The sequence below is a fragment of the Neoarius graeffei genome, chromosome 13 (genome assembly GCF_027579695.1).
Source record: "Neoarius graeffei isolate fNeoGra1 chromosome 13, fNeoGra1.pri, whole genome shotgun sequence".
Classification (NCBI taxonomy): Eukaryota; Metazoa; Chordata; class Actinopteri; order Siluriformes; family Ariidae; genus Neoarius; species Neoarius graeffei.
The window spans coordinates 73,224,254-73,248,066 of NC_083581.1; the positions used below are offsets into that span (position 1 = coordinate 73,224,254).

Here is a 23,813-nt window from a genome sequence, read left to right on the forward strand (position 1 = left end):
TTTCAAAATAAGGACATTTCAAAGTGACCCCAAACTTTTGAACGGTAGTGTATACTTACTTAAAAAGGTGATACAAGCTGTATAGTTCCATAAAACTCGAACACTGAGTGAACCTGATAACAGCGAGACTCTTAGCGAGAACACCTGTTGAACTGGTTGAAGTATCTCACAGTGGGCCGGTTGGTGTAAAGCTCCTTATTGAGGTACTGCTGGCTGCAAGAGACATGTCTTAATTAGTGAATGTTATAAGAACGATTGATTGTTTTAGTCTTTGCTTATAGAATAATGCACAAAATAGTCACTAGTTATAATGGCGATAAAATTCTGAACCATGATTCTGAAGTGTTTAAATATTTCAAATTGAATATTTAAGAAAATATTCTTTCTTCTATCCACATTCACTGGATATGAGCAATCGCATGCTCTGATTGGCTACTCTACTACTAGGATATCAGCTCACAGACCGTGAGTAGAGAAAAACAAAATGGCGGCGTGTGTTGCTGAACCAACCGAGGACGAAATAAAAACTCTACTCGAAAACAAAACCCTAAAAATAAAAAAGCAACAAAACACGGAATGAAGGTATTTCATGGAAATGATTTTGTCGGACGTTTTCAGTAAAGTTTTTATTTATCGAATTTGTAAAAAATAAAAATGCTCTGTTTCTTAAAATCCAGTGAATGTGGATAGAATAAAACAGTTATTCCACTCAATCTCGTTGTACATGGATTATAGTCGCTATCAGCTCATGTACGACTCGATTTCGTCAAATAACTGTTAAATATGAGACGTACAGGACGCTTTTTTTCAATGGAATTAAAATGTGTTCTATTCCCATCTAGCAGGTTTCATTCGTTTGGTTTGATAGCATGCAAAATTGTTCGTATATCGCTTATCCTACGTGTATTACGTCACTCTACCCAATGGAGAATGAGTGTTGAATATGGTTTACGATATTGCATGGTTGTCAAGACAACATGATGTCACACGTCAGAGACGTAAAACTTCCACGCTAGCGAGCGACTGTGACAATTTGTAAACAAACATGGCCGCCAGGTTTGCTTCGTTAAATACGGAAGATTTTGAGAGAATTTTGAAAGCGAAAGATGCGTTGAACACCCGAAAGGACTGTATAATAATTTTCATGGTATATCAGATATATTCCATTCAGCTACTTGTCTTTGTCTCATTCAATATTACATTACATTAATGGTATTTAGCAGGCACTCTTATCCAGAGTGACGTACAACATTCCCAGAGCAGCCTGTGGAGTAGCTGGGGGGTTAGGTGCCTTGCTCAAGGGCACTTCAGCCATTCCTACTGGTCCAGGGAATCGAACCGGTGCTCTTTTGGTCCCAAAGCTGCTTCTCTAACCATTAGTTCATGGCTTCCCCCAATATCTGATATACCACAAAAAAAAGCCAGCCAATATTATTTAATTATACTACAAACAGGATACTTTTTCGATGGAATAAAAACGTGTTCTATTCCCATCTAGCAGGTTTCATTCGTTTGGTTTGATCGCATGCAATATTGTTCGCATGTCGCTTATCCTACGTGTATTACGTCACTCTACCCAGTGGAGAATGAGCGTTGAATATGGTTTACGATATTGCATGGTTGTCAAGACAACATGATGTCACACGTCGGAGCTGATGTGAATATCCAATGAGAGAGTTTTCTGCTGTGCATGCACACGAGCATTTCTTTGTTCGCCGGGAAAGAGAAAGGCGCATTGAACACCCGAAAGGCTACCAAAACTTCATTAGATATTCTTCACACATATTTACAAGAGAAAAACATATCAATGGAGATCAAAAAGAGACACGTCGGAGATGTAAAACTTCTGCACTCATGAGCGACTGGGACAATTTGTAAACAAACATGGCCGCCAGGTTTGCTTCGTTAAATACGGAAGATCATGAGAAAATTTTGAAAAAGAAAGATGTATTGAACACCCGAAAGGTGTGTATATATAATAATAATAATAATAATGGCTTTTTTCATAGCATATCAGATATATTCCATTCAGCTACTCATTTTCAACTCGTTCAATATCATGCTAGCTGAATGGAATATATCTGATATACCGTGATAAAAAGCCAGTCAATATTATTTAAATATTTAACAAACTGTAATGATTTCCTGATCCACAACTATTAGATTTTAACCCTTGAGTCATTAAATTTGGCTAAACACTGTTCTTAAAGGAATACTCCACAGTTTTTCAGCCGAATCCATATCCTGAATGCAAAGTGTTGAATTTTGTCAAATAACCGCTCAAACTGAATTCAAAACTGCACCCGATAGAATCTAACAATAAAGGTTTTAGGATGAGATGGACATGAGAGAACATCCAAAATCACCAGGAGCAATCTCTGTAAACTTAAAGGGATCCGCCAGTAGATTTATTCTCAAACTTATTTTCAGTAAAAGTAGTCGCAGATTTCAAAAATCAAACTCTCATTTTTGGAGACCAAACAGTGTTCGAGAAAAATACATTTTCTTTAAACTGCAAGAATGGGACCGATGTATGCGACGACGTCAGGTAGCGGTCACTTGGAGCAACTCAGCTGTTTATATTCTCTGTTTACATCGTAGTTTTACAAGTATTTTACTGAATTTATCGGTTTTTAAATAAGCATGCTTCATCGTGTAGCATATAAATGCCGCAATGATGCTCAAAAGAAAGCAAAAGCTGGAACTCGACTGCATTTCCATGGAGAAAATGCAAAGCGTGCTTGATCAGCTGTGGCAGAGGGTCACCAACAGAAACTTGATCAGACATGAGATCTCATCTCATTATCTCTAGCCGCTTTATCCTGTTCTACAGGGTCGCAGGCAAGCTGGAGCCTATCCCAGCTGACTACGGGCGAAAGGCGGGGTACACCCTGGACAAGTCGCCAGGTCATCACAGGGCTGACACATAGACACAGACAACCATTCACACTCACATTCACACCTACGGTCAATTTAGAGTCACCAGTTAACCTAACCTGCATGTCTTTGGACTGTGGGGGAAACTGGAGCACCCGGAGGAAACCCACGCGGACACGGGGAGAACATGCAAACTCCGCACAGAAAGGCCCTCGCCGGCCACGGGGCTCGAACCCAGGACCTTCTTGCTGTGAGGCGACAGCGCTAACCACTACACCACCGACATGAGATCTCGTGCTGCAAAATCTTTTTTTTTTCATGATCAACGGAAAGTGTGTGTGGCAAAGTGTGTGTAGTGTGTAGAAGAGGTCTGCGCGGGACAGAATTTTCAGTCTCGCTCCCGCAAAGAATTATGATTTTCAGTCCCGCTCCCGCCCGTGCCTGCCATATTTTGTCCCGCTCCCGCCCGCAAATCCCACATGATGCAGACGTTCACGTTATTTCTCACGAAAGTTCTTGCCATTGTTCATGTCATCAACAACAGCTCTTCTAAATTTGAGTGCCCTATCATCTACATGACGTGACACAGTTGTTGGATGGGCCAGAATATCTCGCACATCGAATTTGCCTATTGTGGCTGCCGTGTCGACTAAGTGTTGGGCTAACTGAACTAATCCCCGATCAGCGATGCTGTCATACGGGCGGAGGTCCGCAGCAACAAAATCAACGCATTTCTCCACGGTCTTTCCCTTCAATGCATCTGTCACTTTTGCGTTGTTCCCTCTGAACTCCAACACTTGTTGTCATTTTAAGACGGTACATACATGGCGATTCAGGCCTGATGTACCTGATTTATGGCCATTGTATGTCAGAACCTTTTGGCACTTATCACAACAAGCAAAGGGCAGCTGATTTCCCTCTGCGTCGTACACGAGTGAGAACGACTTTGAAATGCCCGATTTCAGGACTCTTGACTTTTTAACGGTAAATGTACCTCTTTTTAAAGCAGCACTTACTTCTGAAGCACTGTGAGCTTCACTAGAGGAGCTCTGCTCTTCTGCCATGATCGGAGATCTCAAACACGGAAGAGCGGAAAGGAATCGGAAACGTACGCGAGATTAGACCACATCCGCAAATTTAGGCATCTTAAAATGGTTTTATTAATGCCAAATAAAATATCCAGCACAAATTAGATACAATAGACATAAATTAATAATTTATAAATTTTATTTTAAACACGTTTTTAGTTAGCGGGACTGCAGCTTATCACCTCTCCCTCCCGCTCCCGCATTGTGCACTCCCCCTCCCGCCCGCAATGAGCTTTCAAAATTTGTCCCGTGCCACACTGCTTTGCGTCGGGTCCCGCGGGAGTGCAGGGCTCTAGTGTGTAGCAAAGTGTCACCAACAGAAACTGGATCAGACATGACACTTTGCGCTCTAAAATCTTGTTTACATTTATGTGGCAAAATGTGTGTAGTGTGTATGGCTGTATTTCTGTAGATCATGTAAAAAAGATTTTGCAGTGCGAGGTCTCATGTCCGATCCAGTTTCTGTCGGACTTCGTGCCGCAAGATTTATTTATTTATTTTTTACATGATCTACAGAAAGTGTGCGCAGCAAAGTGTTTGTAGTGTGTCGCAAAGTGTCACCAGCAGAACTGGATAAAATCTTTTTTACATGATCTACAGCTGGTGCTGGGTAGATTAACAGAGAGTGTGGCATGGTTTAAAACAGAGATTTTAGAGTGTGAAGTGTCATGTCGCGCTGCAAGTTGAGCCATTTTAAACCGAGATTTTAGAGCGCGCAGCCACACACGCTACACACTTTGCCAGACGCACTTTCTGTAGATCATGTAAAAAGGATTTTGCAGCGCGAGGTCTCATGTCCGATCCAGTTTGTCGGTGACCCTTTGCCGCAGCTGATCAAGCACACTTTGCATTTTCTCTGTGGAAATGCAGTCGAGTTCCAGCTTGTGCTTTCTTTTTAGCATCACTGTGACACGTATATGCTACGCAATGAGGCATACTTTATTTAAAAACTGATAAATTTGGTAAAAATGCTTGTAAAATTAGCAAAACTACAATGGAAACGGCCAATATAAACAGCTGAGTTGCTCCAAGTGACCATTACCTGACGTCATCGCATACGTCACCACTGCAGGAAGCTCATCTGACATTTAAAAAAAAAAAAAAAATCATTTTTCTCGAACTCTATTTGGTCTCCGAAAATGAAAGTTAGATTTTTTTAAATCTGCGACTACTTTTACTTAAAATAAGTTTGAGAATAAACCTGCTGGAGGATCCCTTTATTGTTTCAAGTAACTAATCGAGACCAACATTCTGACCTGATTGTCCAGGATAACCACATACGCTACAGATGCAAACGACTGAGATTAGATTGAACTTCAGCCTTACTGAGCCTGCTGCTCTCTGGCCAGCTGCTGGTTGTACTGGTCCAGCAGTGCTCTCCTCTCCCTCTCCAGTTCCCTCACTCTTCTCTCCTCCTCCATTTGCTGCCTGCCCTGCTCCAGCTGCTGCAAATCCCATGCCAGGTTGTTCTGCTTTTCCCACTCTCTCTGCCACTGCAGAAAGCACAAACAGCGATTGGACAACCATGAAAAAGGACAGAGGTCCGCTAAAATCCTTTAAACACGCACAGAGAGGTCTTTGCATACCTCTTTGTCAGCACACTGCTCCGCTCTCTGCCTGTAGATGGCGCTGATCTGCTCAGAGCTCATCCCTTTCCAGCGATCAGGGATCACTTGAGGAGCCTCTGCTGAACCCATGCCCTCCTTCGCTGTAGCTTCTGGGCGCTCTGTCAAGAAGTCCGAGGTCGCCAGCTCCATAATCTCTGCCATGCTCAAGCACTCTTGCTTCTGCTTGTCTTGCCTCTGTCGTTCCTGCCTCTCTTCTGCCTGCACAAAGGTCATTTTAAGTCAGGGGTCAATTTTGCCTTTCCTCCTCAAAGAGATTTATCTTGACCCTACTGATTCTGAGACAAGATTAATAACAATTAACATCCTGCTTTAATATAAATTCTGGTAAAGCAATTCAACTTGTAACACAAAAAGGCCAGGTCTTTTGAAGCATTCCAAGAAATTTCTTTCATTAAGAGCCAGGAAAACCTTTTTTTGACACCCTAATCCAGCCCATCATAGATTATGGTGCAACTATCTAGGGAGAGACCTTCAAGAAACATGCAGATGCTATGCTTATGCTCCAGATGTGCGCTACGAGAATCATCATGGATGTGGCATCTATCCGAAAGCCTTTTTAACGCCCAGGTCAGATGGCAGAAAGACGCATGCTGCGACCTGCAATCGGTCGGGCGGCGACCGACTGCAGGTGGACGCAGGCGATTTGCGTCAAATCCTTCGTTCTGGTCAGATGTATTGCCAGATGCACAGTTTTTAAGCTGAATCTGGTCACGAGCCAGCCGAGAACATCTAGGTCCTGATCCGATCTTTCACCCCATCCCCTGGTTTTCCCCGCGCTGCGGCCAGCACACCTGTCTCTCATCAGCTCATCCATCATCTGTAGCCGTTTATCCTGGACAGGGTCGCAGGCAAGCTGGAGCCTATCCCAGCTGACTACGGGCAAAAGGCGGGGTACACCCTGGACAAGTCGCCAGGTCATCACAGGGCTGACACATAGACACAGACAACCATTCACACTCACATTCACACCTACGGTCAATTTAGAGTCACCAGTTAACCTAACCTGCATGTCTTTGGACTGTGGGGGAAACCGGAGCAGCCGGAGGAAACCCACGCCAGCCACTGGGCTCCAACCCAGAACCTTCTTGCTGTGAGGTGACAGTGTTAACCACTATACCACCGTGGCTTATTGTACAGTTATTTCAAAAAAAGTGAAGTTAAAATGTTTTCATACATTTAGGACAAAATTAAAAAGACACAAAATTATAACATGGGCCCTTCTTGGCCCAGGCAACAAAAATCGGTAAAAAGTACGTGAATGCTATAAAATGCAGTTGTCAGGTTTGTCGCCTCACAGCAAGAAAGTTCTGGGTTCGAACCTTGCAGCTGACCGGGTCCTTTCAGTGTGGAGTTTGCATTTTCTCCCCGTGCCTATGTGTTTTTTTTCCCCCCCCCACAGTCCAAAGATATGTAGATTAGGTCAACTGGCTAAACAGGTTGTATTCAGTCACGTGACTTTTGCTTGCGAGTTTATTTCTGGTGAATGAAGTGGTGATCTGGCAAACCAGTTTGGCTGCCGTTATGCAGAGAGCTAGTGAAACCGTCTCCAACTATTTTTGCAGTTTAGAGGCCAATGCACGGTCAAGATACCTTCAGAAAGTTGCTCAGTGCAATGGGATATATCCTTACATGTTATCAAGGAAGGGTTTTTCTTATGATTTGGAAAATTATCCATCCGTTGAGTTCCCCGACATCTCAAACTACAACCCCGATTCCAAAAAAGTTGGGACAAAGTACAAATTGTAAATAAAAACGGAATGCAGTAACTTAGAAATCTCAAAAACTGATACTGTATTCACAATCGAACATAGACAACATATCAAGTGTCGAAAGTGAGACATTTTGAAATTTCATGCCAAATATTGGCTCATTTGAAATTTCATGACAGCAACACATCTCAAAGTTGGGACAGGGTCAATAAGAGGCTGGAAAAGTTAAAGGTACAAAAAAGGAACAGCTGGAGGACCAAATTGCAACTCATTAGGTCAATTGGCAATAGGTCATTAACATGACTGGGTATAAAAAGAGCATCTTGGAGTGGCAGCGGCTCTCAGAAGTAAAGATGGGAAGAGGATCACCAATCCCCCTAATTCTGCGCCGACAAATAGTGGAGCAATATCAGAAAGGAGTTCGACAGTGTACAATTGCAAAGAGTTTGAACATATCATCATTTATAGTGCATAATATTATCAAAAGATTCAGAGAATCTGGAAGAATGTCTGTGCGTAAGGGTCAAGGCCGGAAAACCATACTGGGTGCCCGTGATCTTCGGGCCCTTAGACGGCACTGCGTCACATACAGGCATGCTTCTGTATTGGAAATCACAAAATGGGCTCAGGAATATTTCCAGAGAACATTATCTGTGAACACAATTCACCGTGCCATCTGCCGTTGCCAGCTAAAACTCTATAGTTCAAAGAAGAAGCCGTATCTAAACATGATCCAGAAGCGCAGACGTCTTCTCTGGGCCGAGGCTCATTTAAAATGGACTGTGGCAAAGTGGAAAACTGTTCTGTGGTCAGACGAATCAAAATTTGAAGTTCTTTATGGAAATCAGGGACGCCGTGTCATTCGGACTAAAGAGGAGAAGGACGACCCAAGTTGTTATCAGCACTCAGTTCAGAAGCCTGCATCTCTGATGGTATGGGGTTGCATTAGTGCGTGTGGCATGGGCAGCTTGCACATCTGGAAAGACACCATCAATGCTGAAAGGTATATCCAGGTTCTAGAGCAACATATGCTCCCATCCAGACGACGTCTCTTTCAGGGAAGACCTTGCATTTTCCAACATGACAATGCCAAACCACATACTGCATCAATTACAGCATCATGGCTGCGTAGAAGAAGGGTCCGGGTACTGAACTGGCCAGCCTGCAGTCCAGATCTTTCACCCATAGGAAACATTTGGCGCATCATAAAACGGAAGATACGACAAAAAAGACCTAAGACAGTTGAGCAACTAGAATCCTACATTAGACAAGAATGGGTTAACATTCCAGAGATGCCTACCCCAAATTTTGAATTTCAGTATTCTTGAAAACATTTTTCAGGATTTTGGAATGACTTTCAGTAACATTAATTTATGCACATTTCCATTATAAAGAGATATATATACCAATATGTTGAACATTTAAATTATTAAAAAGAACTGTTTTGTGTGAATTGAATAAACAAAACGCGAGCAGCCATCTCAATTGAATTTCCACTCAACAAATTTCTAGAGCATACAATAAATCACATCTTTCTAAATACAATAGTGTTCCCTGTTTGCAGACATTACGGTTGACTACCAATCATTGGTACTGAATGTAACTCCTCAAAAGTATTATATTATATTGCCTGGCAAAATGTTCTACCTGTTAACGGATTCTAATAAAATTAAAAAAAAAAGTCTTATTTCATGTCAAAGAGAGTCCGACATTGTTATCTTAATGTCCCAATATATAAATACTTCAGCATAATGCTTCAGAAGAGACATTTGAATAAAATGACATTTATAATTGTATTTAAAACAGTGGAATGATCAATTTTTTGCCACAATCCCAACAGCGCTAATCATAAAATTCTGTTTTTGATCATACTACATGTACATTTGCACTTGTAACACTGAAAAGACTTTGAATTAAAGAAGTCCAGCCAGTGTTTGATATTTCAGTGAATAAAAATCAGACATGTAAAAAGAAACTGAATAAGTTTAACTCACATTTCATGGCACTAATTGGCAAGTTCAACTCCAAGCACGGGTCAACCATCACCGCTTCAGCACGTGTCACGTTCCGTGTCTTTTCATCCACAGATTTCGTAAAAAACTGCTGGATACCCCCAGATTTACTTTCCGCCTGACTCGCCATTTCAGCATACTCCATGTTTTTTTTTTTTTTGTAGTTGACATGCCGCCTGCAGTCATCGCGACCACCATGAGTGATGTTAATGTCAGTTCTACACAGTTTGCAGTGCGCGTATCCATTGCCCTTTTGACTGGGTGTAATGCACGGCCATTCTACCGTATTGAAAATAGCGCGAACAAATGTGCGGAATCTGCGCATGTCACACACAGCATGTGCGGTTGTCGTAAAAATAAATAGCCTAGCCGTGAATCGCGCATGGATTGAAAAAGTCACTTGGACATTTAAAAACAACTCACTGGAATTTTTTAAGACTTCATAATAATTCCATACAGAATAACACTGTTTGCCGTAACATCGTATTTACGTAACTTTTCCGTACAAAATACGGCCAATCCGTACTAGTAGGCATCTCTGACATTCCTATCCCTAAACTTGAGCAACTTGTCTCCTCAGTCCCCAGACGTTTACAGACTGCTGTAAAGAGAAAAGGGGATGTCTCACAGTGGTAAACATGGCCTTGTCCCAACTTTTTTGAGATGTGTTGTTGTCATGAAATTTAAAATCACCTAATTTTTCTCTTTAAATGATACATTTTCTCAGTTTAAACATTTGATATGTCATCTATGTTCTATTCTGAATAAAATATGGAATTTTGAAACTTCCACATCATTGCATTCCGTTTTTATTTACAATTTGTACTTTGTCCCAACTTTTTTGGAATCGGGGTTGTACCTGGTGCTGCAGACATTGTTCTACACGGGGGCACAGAAGAAAACCTGGAAGAGCATGGAGGTATACAACTTTTTATATGTGGCTAGGTTAAAGATCTGGGGATCAGGACACTGAAAGATAAATCCGGTATCGTTTTTGCCCGGGTAAGGAGGAATTTCTGGGCTTTTTGTATACATCTTTGCAATGGTTGCTAGGGCGCTACAAGTTTTATCGGGTGTAAACAAACCACAGCCACTGATTCTCAATCCTCCCTGCTCTTCTCTTCCAGCTAAATCATTCACAAAGATCCACAGAAACCCCTTTAAAGACCTGGGGATTGATGAAACAGGACGGAGAATAAGTGATCACGGCTCACTGTAACTGCACGGCCGGGGAAGCAGTTTCGTACTGTTAACTCATGAGCTCTGCTTTTGTGTTTACGTGGATCGTCTCGATTACCTTATCTATCTCATTCACTGTATTGCAATTCAATCTGCATCGTCGTCCCTGTAAAGATTGCTCAGGCATCCTGATAAATAAAGTGAATACATGCATGCTAGTTTACAATATGGCGATCGCGATCAAACGGGAAACAAAAACACGTCTGAGGACTTGAGCGTCGCCTGAACTTCAAAACATCACAACATAACAGGAAGTGGTGAGAGAAGTCAGTGATTTGTGAATCCAAATGAAAATAAATCAAAGGAATTGACAAACTTTTCACGATCACTGCAAACTCGAGCGTTCTTCGACTCTGCTTCCTTCCATCACAGCGAAAGGTTCAAGAGCCATCTTTCTCGCCGCCTTTTGATAAAATCCTTTGCTCTTTCACCCTTCATTGCTTCACAGGGATCCCAGAAGAAACTTTTATCAGTTTCATAGCTTGTTCAATTCGAACAGTACAAAACAATGCAAGCGTAGGGCATTTTGATGACTAGCGAGGTGCCCCAGTGATAGTAACGCTTTGTGAACAATGAGCTTCGCTGACCACCACTTCATGTCTTGCATGTTTAATGAGGCGGCTGTGACGTCAAATGCAGCCCACGTATTGCCCATGGGTGGGAATGAGAGTGTGAATGGTACGCTGACTCTTGCCCAAAGTCAGCTGGGATTGGCTCCAGCTTCTCCCGTGGCCCTGACGGATAAGTGGTATAGATGATGGATGGATGGATGGATGGATGGCACCAGTTTTAATGTAGCTGTTATTGCCCATCTCTGGGTAAAACATTCCACAAACCATGTAGAATCTCATCCCCCCCGCCTTACCTGAGCCTGGTTGTAGCTTTTGAGCGCAACGAGTGCCGCTTTTTTATGTTTCTCCTCCAGAGCCTCCAGTTCTACTGCTCTCAGGTCCTGCTGGATCAGCTCCATTTGATTCAGAAACTCTGCAAACACACACGCACAAGTTTAGTTTGTCTTACTGACAAATAGACCTTTAAGAAGAACAACAACAACTTTCTTTATCACACGCTTGTGAAATTTCCTCTCTGCATTTAACCCATCTGAAGCAGTGAACACACATACCCAGAGCAGTGGGCAGCCATGCTAACAGCACCCGGGGAGCAGTTGGGAGTTAGGTGCCTCGCTCAAGGGCACCTCAGCCCAAGGCCGTCCCATATTAACCTAACCGCATGTCTTTGGACTGTAGGGGAAACCGGAGTGCCTGGAGGAAACCCACACAGACACGGGGAGAACATGCAAACTCCACACAGAAAGGCCCCCGTCAGACACTGGGCTCGAACCCAGAACCTTCTTGCTGTGAGGCGACCGTGCTAACCACTTACACCACCGTGCCGCCCAATGATGGTTATTAATGCAGCTAATTACTTCTTTGCCTACAACTAAATCTAATCCTAACCTTCACCTCAGTAACCAGGAAACTTTTTTTTTTAAATAAACGCTGCAGTTTTTGTGAGGGGAAAAAGTTTTCTTTGTGAGGACAAGAAAAATGTCCTGACAAGTACTAAACTGTCATATTCCTCTACTCGTGGTGACATTTGTACCTCTGGCTGGGTAAGATGATAAAAATACCATATCGTAATACTTGAGCATTTCAGCATTTTCAGTGCTACAGGATAGATTTGCTAACAAATTGCCAGCAAAACCATAGTCCCAGGAACAATTAAAAAAAAAAAACTGAAATATATACAGTAAAGTCTCAAAAAAGAAACACTGAACATTGAAAATGAGGATAAATTAAAGAAAAAAAATCAGTGACGATGGAACAATACTTTATAATAACGTATTTAAAGATTTAAAACGGTACTAAATTTTCACAAACTGCTGAGTCCTTCTGATTTGTTTGTAAAGATAATAATAATAATAATAATAGCAAAACAAGGGCGGCACGGTGGTGTAGTGGTTAGCGCTGTCGCCTCACAGCAAGAAGGTCCGGGTTCAAGCCCCGGGGCCGGCGAGGGCCTTTCTGTGCGGAGTTTGCATGTTCTCCCCGTGTCCGCGTGGGTTTCCTCCGGGTGCTCCGGTTTCCCCCACAGTCCAAAGACATGCAGGTTAGGTTAACTGGTGACTCTAAATTGACCGTAGGTGTGAATGTGAGTGTGAATGGTTGTCTGTGTCTATGTGTCAGCCCTGTGATGACCTGGCGACTTGTCCAGGGTGTACCCCGCCTTTCGCCCGTAGTCAGCTGGGATAGGCTCCAGCTTGCCTGCGACCCTGTAGAACAGGATAAAGCGGCTACAGATAATGAGATGAGAATAGCAAAACAAAAGAAATCATCTTTGACCCCAGATCCATAGGTAACCATAATTTGGTGACACTAAATGGGGGTGCAGTGGAGCAGGTATCCACATATAAATATTTAGGTGTTTTATTTGACTCTCAATTAAAATGGTGCCAGCATGTTGACTTTTTATGTTCAAGGATCAGTCAGTGTCTTCATTTTCTGAGGAGGTTGAGAGTGTTTGGCGTTGAGGAAGATATTATGATGGCCTTCTATAGGGCTTCCATTGAATCCATCATTAGATACGGCATCATAATATGGTTTGGGAACCTGTCTGTTAAACTGAAAGCTCAATTGCATACCCTTATTAAGAGAGCTGGGAAAATAATGGGCATGCCCCCTCCCACATCATTGCAAGCTTTATTTGATGAAGCAGTAAGGAGACAGGGACCGAAAATCTCAGGGGATGAGGAACATATTTTGCATGGCGAATATGAAATGCTACCCTCAGGAAGGAGATATAGGCTCCCAAACTGTAAAACAAATAGGTTCAAACTCTCAATGGTTCCTTGGTCAATTAAACTACTTAATAGTAGGTTTTTGTGTGTGTGTGTGTGGGGGGGGGGGGGGGGGGTAGTATTTTTAGGTTGTGGTGTAATTTTCCCATCTCATTAAATGGGAAGTCCCACAGTGACTGGAGCAGCCCGGTGGTCTTGGTTCCCAAGGCCGACAGCTCGGTCCGGTTCTGTGTGGACTATAGAAAAGTCAACGCGGTGTCTAAATTCGACGCGTACCCAATGCCTCGTATTGATGAGCTGCTCGATCGACTAGGCACGGCTCGCTTTTATTCGACACTGGATTTGACGAAGGGATATTGGCAGATCCCCTTGACTCCATTATCCCGGGAGAAAATGGCCTTTTCCACACCATTCGGCTTACACCAGTTCGTCACACTTCCGTTTGGGCTGTTTGGGGCGCCCGCTACGTTTCAGCGGCTGATAGACAGGGTCCTCCGGCCCCACGCCACCTATGCGGCCACGTATTTAGACGATATTATCATTTATAGTAATGACTGGCAGCGGCACCTGCAACACCTGAGGGCCGTCCTTAGGTCGCTGAGGCAGGCGGGACTCACTGCCAACCCAAAGAAGTGTGCGATTGGGCAGGTGGAAGTATGGTATCTGGGCTTCCACTTGGGCAACGGGCAGGTGCGTCCCCAAATTAATAAGACAGCAGCGATTGCGGCCTGCCCGAGGCCCAAGACCAAAAAGGGGGGGAGACAGTTCCTGGGGCTGGCTGGCTACTATCGTAGGTTTATACCTAATTATTCGGATGTCACCAGCCCGCTGACTGACCTCACTAAAAAGGGGGCGCCAGATCCGGTCCAGTGGACGGAGCAGTGTCAGCGGGCTTTCTCTGAGGTAAAGGCTGCACTGTGTGGGGGCCACTTTTACACTCCCCTGACTTCTCTCTCCCTTTTACGTTACAGACGGATGCGTCGGACAGAGGGCTGGGGGCCGTTTTGTCCCAGCAGGTGGAGGGGGAGGATCGCCCAGTCCTTTACATCAGTCGGAAGCTGTCAGTGCATGAGGGGTGCTACAGCACGATTGAAAAGGAGTGCCTGGCGATCAAGTGGGCGGTCCTCGCCCTCCGTTACTACCTGCTGGGGCACCCTTTCACCCTCTGTTCGGACCACGCGCCCCTCCAGTGGCTCCACCGCATGAAGGATGCCAACGCGCGGATCACCCGTTGGTATCTGGCACTCCAACCCTTCAACTTCAAGGTGGTCCACAGGCCGGGGGCGCAGATGGTCGTGGCGGACTTCCTCTCCCGTCAAGGGGGGGAGTCGGCTGCAGGCCGGACGGGCGCCCGGCCTGAGTCGGGCGGTGGGGGTATGTGGCAGCGGGGGCGTGGTCAAGCGCCGGTCTGTGACAGGAGGGCGGAGTCAGGGAAGGTAAGTGGCAGAATCACTTCACCTGAGAGCAATTAACCTGTTTGTGTGTCTTCCCAGTGACCGCGCCCTATATGAGGGAGAGCGAGAGCGGAAGGTCGCTCTCCCCAGCCAGACGTCTTGTGCGTGTGTCTGTGTGCATGGCTGAGAGAGTGGTGTTTGCGTCTGAAAAGAGCAATAATAAACGAAGTGATTGAACTTTATTCTGGCCTGCCGTCCTCTGTGCTCCACCCACACATAGGGAACTCTACACTAAGATTTCGGACAGCACTACAAAATGGTGTCCCAACTATATCATGCCCTATATAGTAAACAGGGAGCGATTTCAGACAGTAAGACACCATTATAATGTAGATTTTTTTTTTTTACTGACAGTGCAGACACACAACAGCACAGCAATCAGTGCAAGTTTTTAGCTCATAATCACAGAGATGCAAAGTAACTGGAGTGTGTGTGTGTGTGTGTGTACGTGTTTGTGGATACACGTATTTACCCCTTTGTTTCTGCTCTTTCTGGTATTTCTCTCGCTCCTCCCATTGAGCTCTGAGCGTTCTCTCATTCTGCTCCATCTCAAACTTCTTCCTTTCATTGTCCCCATCTCCTTCTCCCTGAATACAAACATGTCGAAACATGCAGGTCAGTCTTGAGTGCAGCACACCAAATCAAACACACACTGCTTTAGTCTAATCATTAATAACCTTTTTGAAAAATTAATCACATATCGCCAGGGACGCCAGCAGGTAGCCTATAAAATGTCTTTTCTGGGAGATCATGTCACAGGTTTATTTTGAGATCTAATTCAACTGTTCAACATATTCGGCAAATTGGTCCAATGCATCCCATCATGTTTGTTTACTGGAGTTTTTTTATTCCTGAACTGTCCCCCTAAAGGACCCAAAGAGCCACAGGCACCGAAAATATAAATGCTGTACCTCAAAAACCTGCATACTGGCAGCTCCTAATGACTCCGGATTAATCACGCTGGCACCGGGTCCCTCTTGGTGCTTATAATTAATATCTGCATCATGAGAGTCCTCAGTGCGCTGGTATATCACCCAGTACTGCACAAGATCCTGGGCCAACTCTCTCCTTCGTTCCTCCTCCTCTCTTTGTTTCTTCATCACCTTTTGGTCCATGGAAATCTGCAGCGTGTCTAAAGGAGACACAGAAACACGAACACCATGCTTTTACCAATTAACGTTTCTGTATATTTTAGTAGTTTTTATGAATGATATTTAATTTTAGTAATGAAGAGGGAAATAGCTTTTAAGCAAAAGTCCACCTTGAATCAAAATAAATGTGGTAATACTGACATTGCTGATGTGCTAAGAGATTCTGGTGCTCATTTGTTGATTGCTAATACAGTGTATTTTCATTATTCTGCTGAGATGCGAGCGGTTGTTCATTGCTTATTGTTAGAGCACTTACACACTGCAAAAAATAAAAATCTTAGGAAGTTTATTTGTCTATTTTCAAGTCAAAACGTCTAGCCACCCTTATTATAAGACGTAATTGCCCAACAAGCGAAACCTCATTTAGCTAGAAAGGCTAGTTTTTAGACAGTCCATCTTGAAAATCTTGTATAGACAAAATGTCTTGAAAAAGTCTTATTTGGAGCACCTTTGAAAATAAAACAAGTTTTTTTTTTTTTTTAAAACAAGTACGTACATTTTGGACATTAAATGCGGTTCATCTTGTTTCAAGAAAAAAAGAAGGTATGCTTGTTTTGGGAATAAATGAACTTTACTGAAATCTTTGAATCTTTCATTACAATTCAACTCCACCTTACAGATCCTAAGTTTACTGCGACTGTTTTCTCAGTCATTCAGAGTGAGCTCCTTCTAGATGCTGTACAGACTTTAAACCAGACAAGTGCCTTCAAAAAGGCTATGAGTGGGTGGAGGGCGTTTTAGGTGGTGTTTACATTAGACCGTATCCGTATCGTTGTCGTCGCGGATGCACTGTCCGTGCACATTAAAACGCCGGGAAACGACTCCACAGGCGGAACAGTTTGAATCCGCCAGGGCCCACGTATTCAACCCAGTACGTATCTGATCCGGTGCTGTGTAAACATTGAGGAACGAGGATACGCAGTGCTGAGCTCTAGCTGACGTCGTCATTGGACAACGTCACTGTGACATCCACCTTCCTGATTCGCTGGCGTTGGTCATGCCACGTTGGTCATGTGACGTGACTGCTGAAAAACGGCGCGGACTTCACTTCCTGCTATTTGTCCCGAATCACTGCTCGTGCGCTTCACTCGCGCGCTCTGTGAGCTGCGCAGGGCCGGAGTGCGCACCCTGCAGAGGGCACTCCCTGTTCAGGGTGGAGTGATTTGGAGCGCAGGATGCCTGCGGAGCCGAGCGTATCCGTGTATTGGCGTTGTTGTGTGCACGCGAATCGTTTTAAAAACGTTAATCTGATGATCCGCTGATACGGTCTAATGTAAACGCCACCTAAGTGAGGTCTTTTTGGAATGCTGTGAGTTAAGTTCAGTAGTTTTTTGTTTGTTTGTTTGTTTGTTTGTTTGTTTTTTGTGCCTGATCTTGTAAACCCCTTGTACACATGAATAGTCAGGGCCCCCAAAATGCACTGTTGCTTTGGCGTTGTGTAAGCACTGTAAGTCAAAATGCGTAGACTTTTTTTTTTTTTTTGGTGCCTGAGGTCCTGGGGAAGTGGAATCTTAAGAGATGTTTTAATGTTGAAATGGGAAAAAAATAAACTTGTTGCAATGCTACACGTGTCGTCAACTTGATTCAAGATAGTCTCTGGTCTCATATCTAGAGTATTTTACTAATTACAGGTCACAAAAGGAGAATCTTTTAAGCTAGCAATGCTTAGTTGTAGAATTTAACAATCCTAATATTAGTATATTTATCTTAAATTCAGTTTTTACTGCTAAGACTTTGTCATGAATTTAAGTGAAATACCCTTAAAATGAAAAAAAATAAAAATGACTTGAATGGCTAAATGTAAGAAGTACGATCTTGTTATAAGAACTATTTTGATTATTTTGAGTTCATCAGATCTCGCATAATAAGTTCCCCAATCTTATTTTGGAATTATTTCATCTAAAAACAGGTTAGATTTTTCATCTTACTTTAAGAAATCTTACCAAGTCAAATTTGACTAGTTCCATTGGCAGATTTTTTTCACCTGATTCAAGCAAATATGCTTTGTTTTAATCTTTTATTTCTTATTTTTGAAAGGCCATTTTTTTGCAGTGCAGTGGCATTTAATATGAGGGAAAAAATCAGTACTCTCGGACATAAAAGATAACGGTCGGTTTTCACTGTTCGCTCGTAAAAATTAAACCGCAAGAGCTTCTTTTCCCACTCAACATTTGGCATCATTGTTTAACATCATACACAGGAGACATCTAACACAGAAAGAGAGGCGAATTAAGAAAAACAAAGAAGTTCCAGAAATCAGTGGCTGCGGTTTTGCTCAATTACAGCACAGACTCGGCTCCTCTAGTTAGTCAGTGATCAGCATGATGCCGCTGATGGTAGGATTAGCTTGAAATTTGGAGATTGGGAAGCTTATCTGTTTTTGAACAGAGTGTCCAGATGAGGAGGTGAGAGAGTTAAGTAGACTAAAGTACTAACGTACTGCTGTGTCACTTTCTTGAGGCAGAGTTGAAGCAAAGGCTCATTGTCACTGGCACCATTACATTATGAGTGATGCAGAAAACCATTTTGGATGCCACTTAATGAACTTAAGGCACTGCTTCTCAAAGTGTGGTCCATCCGCGAGCGATCCCTGGTGGTCTGCGAGTTGATGTAAAAATCACGTTTTATCACTGGTTCTCAAATCGCCAATGTGACTCCAAAAGCAAAGTTCTGAGTAGCGCAGATGAATTGTTTTCTATACTGAATGAAGTCCGATGTAAATTCAAATAGTAGCCTTTTATTTGAATTTGTCTGACGTGAAGCAAGCCAACAGTTTTGCAACACTGCCTAGAGCTACATCAGTTTAGGTTACACTTTCATATCAATGTCACCTCTGAATGTGGAGGGAATGTGGGATGTGGAAAATCCATCCATCTACAACCCCGATTCCAAAAAAGTTGGGACAAAGTACAAATTGTAAATAAAAATGGAATGCAATGACGTGGAAGTTTCAAAATTCCATATTTTATTCAGAATAGAACACAGATGACATATCAAATGTTTAAACTGAGAAAATGTATCATTTAAAGAGAAAAATTAGGTGATTTTAAATTTCATGACAACAACACATCTCAAAAAAGTTGGGACAAGGCCATGTTTACCACTGTGAGACATCCCCTTTTCTCTTTACAACAGTCTGTAAACGTCTGGGGACTGAGGAGACAAGTTGCTCAAGTTTAGGGATAGGAATGTTAACCCATTCTTGTCTAATGTAGGATTCTAGTTGCTCAACTGTCTTAGGTCTTTTTTTGTCGTATCTTCCGTTTTATGATGCGCCAAATGTTTTCTATGGGTGAAAGATCTGGACTGCAGGCTGGCCAGTTCAGTACCCGGACCCTTCTTCTACGCAGCCATGATGCTGTAATTGATGCAGTATGTGGTTTGGCATTGTCATGTTGGAAAATGCAAGGTCTTCCCTGAAAGAGATGTCGTCTGGACGGGAGCATATGTTGCTCTAGAACCTGGATATACCTTTCAGCATTGATGGTGTCTTTCCAGATGTGTAAGCTGCCCATGCCACACGCACTAATGCAACCCCATACCATCAGAGATGCAGGCTTCTGAACTGAGCGCTGATGATAACTTGGGTCGTCCTTCTCCTCTTTAGTCCGAATGACACGGCGTCCCTGATTTCCATAAAGAACTTCACATTTTGATTCGTCTGACCACAGAACAGTTTTCCACTTTGCCACAGTCCATTTTAAATGAGCCTTGGCCCAGAGAAGACGTCTGCACTTCTGGATCATGTTTAGATACGGCTTCTTCTTTGAACTATAGAGTTTTAGCTGGCAACGGCGGATGGCACGGTGAATTGTGTTCACAGATAATATTCTCTGGAAATATTCCTGAGCCCATTTTGTGATTTCCAATACAGAAGCATGCCTGTATGTGATGCAGTGCCGTCTAAGGGCCCGAAGATCACAGGCACCCAGTATGGTTTTCCGGCCTTGACCCTTACGCACAGAGATTCTTCCAGATTCTCTGAATCTTTTGATGATACCGTATTATGCACTGTAGATGATGATATGTTCAAACTCTTTGCAATTTTACACTGTCAAACTCCTTTCTGATATTGCTCCACTATTTGTCGGTGCAGAATTAGGGGGATTGGTGATCCTCTTCCCATCTTTACTTCTGAGAGCCGCTGCCACTCCAAGATGCTCTTTTTATTCCCAGTCATGTTAATGACCTCTTGCCAATTGACCTAATGAGTTGCAATTTGGTCCTCCAGCTGTTCCTTTTTTGTACCTTTAACTTTTCCAGCCTCTTATTGCCCCTGTCCCAACTTTTTTGAGATGTGTTGCTGTCATGAAATTTCAAAATGTCTCACTTTCGACATTTGATATGTTGTCTATGTTCTATTGTGAATACAATATCAGTTTTTGAGATTTGTAAATTATTGCATTCTGTTTTTATTTACAGTTTGTACTTTGTCCCAACTTTTTTGGAATCGGGGTTGTATCCATCCATTATCCATAGCCGCTTATACTGTGCAGGGTCGTGGGCAAGCTGGAGCCTATCCCAGCTGACTATGGGTGAGAGGTGGGGTACACCCTGGACAAGTCGCCAGATCAAACAACCATTCACACCTACGGTCAATTTAGAGTCACCAGTTAACCTAACCTGCAGGTCTTTGGACTGTGGGGGAAACCCACGCGGACACGGGGAGAACATGCAAACTCCGCACAGAAAGGCCCCCGTCTCAAACCCACTGGGCTTGAACCCAGAACCTTCTTGCTGTGAGGCGACAGTGCTAGCCACTACACCACCGTGCTGCTGTGGAAAAACTACAAGTAACCAAATGAGACTTAGCATCAAACTGTCAAAAAGACAACGCATCGGTGGCTGAAGACCGGGTCAGTCAAAAGAAAAGTACAAGAAACATCCGACACCAGCAAGGACAAAGTGCAAATTCATGATGATTCTTTGTTTGAGAAAACAAAGCAGCACAACTGGATTAATGTGGCCCCCAATATGAGATTAAAACTGTCCAGTTTGGAGCCAGACATTACTCACTGATGGATCAGAATAAGCAGTACCATTCTTCCCATTAAGAAAAGGACAACATTCCCTGTGTCCAAAATCGCTCCCTACTCACTATATAGTGAGGACGCCATTTTGTAGTGCTGTCCGAAACCTTAGTGAGGATTATTTACGCCCTATATAGTGCACTCAAAGTATCCCACAATGCATCACGAAAAGTAGTGTACAACCGATGGTCACTAACCAAAGCAATATATCCCATCATGCATTGGGGTCGCGCTGAAAGAAATCAAATTAAAAGTCTCAAATTTGATTTAATAAAAGGTAGCGGCAAAGAAGAAAGAAAGTATTCAGCCTTGATTTAAAAGAACTGAAAGCTGCAGGTACTTTGTATTGATTAATGTGGGAAATACGCTCAGTATAATATGGATTTATCACAAAAATACATGCATGTATTTATTATTTTGAAAACCCACCAGCCGACTGATCTGGCACGTTTTAATTGTGTGACAAAAATGACGTAAATTCCAGCGCAACGAACTAGTGTCCAAAAGTGTTTTTTTTTTTTTTTTTTCCCGTTTTACCAATGAGCTCAATATATAGTCTTCTATATAGTAATTCCCTATATAGTGAGTAGGGAGGAGTGAACAAGTGAGCGATTTCGGACACGGAATGAGTGAGTTGACTGTACCATTTGTAAAACTGTTATTTCATTCGTGTGTAATTTGTAATATACTGTTGAAGTAGGCTCATTGTTTTTTTGTTTGGAATATTTTGGTGGTTAGGTGGTCTGCAAATTTTTTTTTTTAATGGATAAAGTGGTCTTTGGTCTGAAAAAGTTTGAGAAACACTGACTTAAGGTAATTCTAAAAAGTATTATTCTATCCACATTCACTGGATATGAGCAATCATGCACTCTGATTGGCTACACTACTACTAGGATATTGGCTCATATACCGTACCGTGAATAGAGAAAAACAAAATGGCGGAGTGTATTGCTGAACCAACAGAGGATGAAATAAAAACTACTCGAAAGCAAAACCTCAAAAATACAAAAAAAAAAGAAAATATGGAATGAAAGTATTTGATGGTAAGAACATATCTTTTTTATTTTTTCAAGAATTTTTATTATTATTATTATAGCATTTTTCACAAATTGTCATTTTGCCGGTTTGTTTACATTCTAAGCAGAAATTATTTTGTCGGACGTTTTGTATAAAGTTTTTATTTATCGAATTTGCAAAAAATTAAAATTCTCCGTTTCTCAAAATCCAGTGAATGTGGATAGAATAAAACAGTTATTCCACTCAATCTCGTCGTACATGGATTATAGCCGACTATCAGCTCTGTACGACTTGATTTCGTGGAATAACTGTTAAATATGCAAGTCGTTCAGGGTGGATTTTATCTTTAAGGTTGTGTTACTAAAAGTCATGAAGTAAAAAGCAAATATCTCTTTATCTATGTCACTTTTTAAATATATTTCATATTAATATTTACCTATTTCTTTATTCTCAAATTAAAAGAACGTTTATAAAGTCAATCAAGTAAGTGTAAAAATCCAACATGGCGTCCACAGCAGGACTGCACAGATTGAACCAGTGCATTGTAAATGTGGTGAGGTAAAATGAAACACTGCAAACATCAACAACAACAAAAAAAAAGTAGAAAAGGTTTTCAGCTGTTCTTAAGGATAGTTCGTGTCTTTTTCTTTATCTTCTTAAGATAATTTCTTACCGTACGCCATTTCCCGCTGCCGCTCTGCTTCCTCCCACTTGCGCCTCTCAGCCACTTGCTGCTCCAGCGCCTGGATGTCCAGTCCAATCAACCGCTTCTTTGCGTTGAAGATGCGTTTCTTGCGCTCGGCCTCTGCAGCCTGCCGCTGCTCCACTGCCTTCATGGAGCGCTCGTCTGCAGCCACGTCCATGTTGTACATTCTCCAGCTGAAATTTTTTTAACAGTGAATCAAGGTCATACAGTAATCTTACCCAGCTATGTAGGATAGGCTTACTGAATTAGTGCAATTGGATCGATCTCTGTTTTTCTTTATCTTTTTAAACAGCATGAATTCAGATACATTGGAATAGGATTTAAATTTTCACTTTGCCAAAGCTTTTTTTTTTTTTTTTCTATCAATAAAACAAATATCACAAATTGTGCATGTAAGAAATAAAGGCTTCTTCTTAATATCATGCGCAGTGATTAGCATTGCTGCCTCACAGCAAGCAGGTTCTGGGTTCAAACCCACCAACCAACAAAATTCCTCTTCTGGAATTTAACCCATCTGAAGCAGTGAACAAACAAGCGAGCGATGAGCGCACACACAACCAGAATAGTGGGCAGCTATGCTACAGCGTTGGGAGTTAGGTGTCTTACTCAAGGGCAATTCAGCCATAATAAAGAGGGAGTGGAAAGTGCTGTTCATTCACTCAACTCCACTCACATTTTCCTGCCAGTCCTGGGAATTGAACTGGCAACCCTTTGGGCCCAAAGCTGCTTCTCTAACCTTCAGGTCATGGCTGCCCCCAATAGATTACGATAGATCGGTGACCTGTCCAGCCTCTCACCCAACGTCAGCTTGGATAGGCTCCAGCTTACCCATGACCCACAATGGATAAGCAGCAGTGTTGGAGTCAAGTCACTAAACCCCGACTCCAAGTCCAGTCTCGAGTCCCCAGTGTTCAAATCCAAGTCTCATCTCATCTCATCATCTCTAGCCGCTTTATCCTGTTCTACAGGGTCGCAGGCAAGCTGGAGCCTATCCCAGCTGACTACGGGCGAAAGGCGGGGTACACCCTGGACAAGTCGCCAGGTCATCACAGGGCTGACACATAGACACAGACAACCATTCACACTCACATTCACACCTACGCTC

At 42.7% G+C, this 23,813-nt stretch overlaps 1 protein-coding gene across 1 annotated transcript; it reads right to left on the bottom strand.

The window, feature by feature from the left end:
• Nucleotides 1–131: 131 nt before the first annotated feature.
• On the bottom strand, nucleotides 132–22,874 carry ribc1 (RIB43A domain with coiled-coils 1). Its single transcript, XM_060937003.1, has 7 exons — nucleotides 22,676–22,874; nucleotides 15,716–15,936; nucleotides 15,277–15,391; nucleotides 11,419–11,537; nucleotides 5,552–5,791; nucleotides 5,292–5,458; nucleotides 132–213 (listed from the first exon to the last, which is right to left on the bottom strand). Exons 1-7 carry the CDS (start codon nucleotides 22,872–22,874, stop codon nucleotides 132–134), a joined length of 1,143 nt encoding a protein of 380 aa, XP_060792986.1.
• Nucleotides 22,875–23,813: the final 939 nt, after the last annotated feature.

What these genes read in the sequence shown, in the direction of transcription:
- ribc1 (XM_060937003.1), bottom strand. Translation starts at nt 22,874, where the DNA reads ATGTACAACATGGACGTGGCTGCAGACGAGCGCTCCATGAAGGCAGTG. An exon ending in GCAGCGGGAAATGGCGTACG is followed by an intron (nt 15,937 to 22,675) that starts GTAAGAAATTAT and finishes TGTCTCCTTTAG; the next exon opens with ACACGCTGCAGATTTCCATG. An exon ending in AAAGCTACAACCAGGCTCAG is followed by an intron (nt 5,792 to 11,418) that starts GTAAGGCGGGGG and finishes ACCTTTGTGCAG; the next exon opens with GCAGAAGAGAGGCAGGAACG.